Genomic DNA, 2,389 nt, shown 5'->3' with positions numbered 1-2,389 from the left:
GAGGCCGGGCAGCGAGGGAGGGCTGGAGGCAGCCAAGGCCCGGCCAGAGCCACCCAGGTCTGGCAGCGCTGCCCTCGGGGAGTGCCCCGTCCTGCCCCAGGACAGGTTTGGTGGTGTGGGTGCTTCTCCCAGCTCCAGCTCCCGCTGGGAAAGGCGTCAGGTCTGACACTCCACCACGGAAAATCCCAGCGCAGAGGAAGGGGATCGTTAAACTCCTCTGGAGCAGGAGCTGCCCTGCTGAGTGCTGCACAAGCCGGGGTGACATTTCTCACTCCCATGGCTGCTCTCCAGCCCAACCCAAGGTGTGTTTGTACCTTCCCCAGCTGCAGAGGGTCCCAGTGGTGGTTCACAAAGGCCAAGATCTCCTCGAAGTCAAAGTATTTCTTCTTGCTCTGCACACCCAGGTTGTAGAGGGCGAGATGGACGATGTCCACCCTGCAGCAAAGCGGGGCACAGGGTCAGCAGCCCTGGCAGGATGGTGCCACCCCCATGCCCCGTTCTGCCAGTGCCACTACAGCTCCCAGACCCTCCAAACCCACCAAGTGTGGAACCTTCCCACACCTCACAGGGGAAGCAGCCCAGCCCAGAGGTGTATCCCAGTGAATGCCACAGCCAGAACAGCATCCCTTGAGCTTTGGGGGGAGGTGGGACACTGCCTGCAGCTGAGCACTGGCAGGGATCAGCCAGCCTGGTGTCCCAGAGCCACCTGGGCACATCCCAGAGGAGGCAGAGCCCGTTCCTCACCATCTCAGGGGCAGGCGCTTGATGTACTCTGGTCCCTGGTTGCACACAGAGCAGAAGAACACATAGAACCTGCAAAACACCAGGGACAGGCTGGGAGTGAGGATCATCCTCAGCCATGCAGGGCCTGGGACAGCTGGGACAGGGCCAATGGTGACAGCAAGGCCGGGGGGGTGGGGCTCTGTGGGACAGGGACACCTGATCCACGGCAGTGTCAGATGGGTCAGGGACACAGAGCTGGGGTGTGCCCATGGGTCCCCCCTGGAGCCACCCCAGCCATGCCCAGCAGGGCTGTACCTGTCCCCAAACATCATGGGGTCGCTGAGGCACTGGGTGCAGGCTTCATGGAACCACTGCCGGCAGCGGTGGCACTGCAGCATCTTCAGGTACCACCTGGGCAGGGACACAACGGTGACAGTGAGGGCAGCATGTGGCAGCCACTGCCCCAGTCCCCTCCCAGGCACACACCCCAGCCAGGGGAGAAAGTGTGTCCCTAACCCGTGTGTCTGTGCAAACAGAGACCCAGATGGCAGAGGCAGCAAAGCTGCTGGCCCCAGGGCAGTGCCCTGCAAGGTTGGGATCAAACATCCCCACCCTGATCCCATCTTCCTTTCCCCCACAAAGCCACTGGTGACACTCAGGCTGCCCTTACTGTCCCCACAAAGCCACTGGTGACACTCAGGCTGCCCTTACTGTCCCCACAAAGCCACTGGTGACACTCAGGCTGCCCTTACTCTCCGGGTCCCCCGCAGTAGCAGTAGCACTGCTGCTGGTTGGTTCGGTGTGGGGAGTCCCACTCCAGCAGCTCGGGGTTGTAGGACAGCACCATCTTCACGGCTTGCAGCGTCCTGGCAATGGCTCCTTTCTTCAGGGCACCCCCTTTCTGCGGGAGAGGCAGGGCCGGGGTCAGCAGGGCCGCTCTGGGACCCCGTCCTGCCCCCTGTGCCGGGCACGGAGCGGGAGCGCGGAGCAGCCGCACTCACCCGCACGGCCAGCGCGAAAATGCAGCGGCGGCAGAACCACGGCGTCCCCAGCGGGCCCTCGCCGCCGCTCGCCACCGGGATGTGGCACTGCTGGTGGTAACCTGCGGAGAGCCCGGCATCAGCCCGCGGGGCCGGGCCAGGCTCGCCCGGGGCGGGCACGGCAGGGCCCAGGGAGGGGACACCCACACTCACCCAGCCCGCACTTCCCGCAGATGAGGATCTCGTTCCTGGGGCCCGACTTCTTCCCCAGGCAGATGCTGCGCTTGGGCTCCTCGCCCGGGACGCCGGCTGTGGGACCAGGGTGACAGAGGTGGCACAGCCACGTTCCCGTGCTGCCGGGAAAGGGCCCACTGCACGGCAGCGGGAAAGGCGGCTGGAGAAACACTCACCATGCTGGATGTCCTTCCAGAGGACCCAGTACTTGGAGTTGTCCTCAAACGTGACGAGGCAGCTCTGCTTGGAGCCGCTCACCTGCCAGAGGAGAGCAGAAGAAGGGTTGAGGGTCAGCTCCCATTCCCAGCACGTCCCTGCTTTCCCTGGTGCCTGGTCCTGTCCCTCGGGCTGCGGGCACTCGGGTTGGGGTGTGACACCCCGGGGCAGGACGCCGACCCGAAACGCCCAAGCCACCATAGGCCAGCACCCCCTGAGCCCGGCGACGGCAACGG

General features: G+C 64.8%; 1 protein-coding gene across 1 annotated transcript in view; it reads right to left on the bottom strand.

Annotated features, from left to right (window-relative positions):
- PHF19 (PHD finger protein 19) overlaps positions 1 to 2,354 on the bottom strand; it is a 5,986-nt gene extending 3,632 nt beyond the window's left edge. The window contains exons 1-7 of the mRNA XM_031057275.1: positions 2,114 to 2,354; positions 1,917 to 2,012; positions 1,725 to 1,825; positions 1,476 to 1,624; positions 1,039 to 1,134; positions 745 to 813; positions 54 to 435 (exon numbers count right to left, since the gene is read on the bottom strand). Of these exons, the coding sequence (XP_030913135.1) occupies positions 54 to 435; positions 745 to 813; positions 1,039 to 1,134; positions 1,476 to 1,624; positions 1,725 to 1,825; positions 1,917 to 2,012; positions 2,114 to 2,354 (1,134 nt within the window). The remainder of the gene's footprint in view (positions 1 to 53; positions 436 to 744; positions 814 to 1,038; positions 1,135 to 1,475; positions 1,625 to 1,724; positions 1,826 to 1,916; positions 2,013 to 2,113) is intronic.
- Between the last annotated feature and the right edge of the window lie 35 nt (positions 2,355 to 2,389).

The sequence above is a fragment of the Geospiza fortis genome, unplaced genomic scaffold (genome assembly GCF_000277835.1).
Source record: "Geospiza fortis unplaced genomic scaffold, GeoFor_1.0 scaffold27, whole genome shotgun sequence".
In the NCBI taxonomy this organism is placed as follows: Eukaryota; Metazoa; Chordata; class Aves; order Passeriformes; family Thraupidae; genus Geospiza; species Geospiza fortis.
The sequence above is the reverse complement of the archived record's forward strand: the minus strand, read 5'-3'. Positions and strand labels throughout refer to the sequence as shown.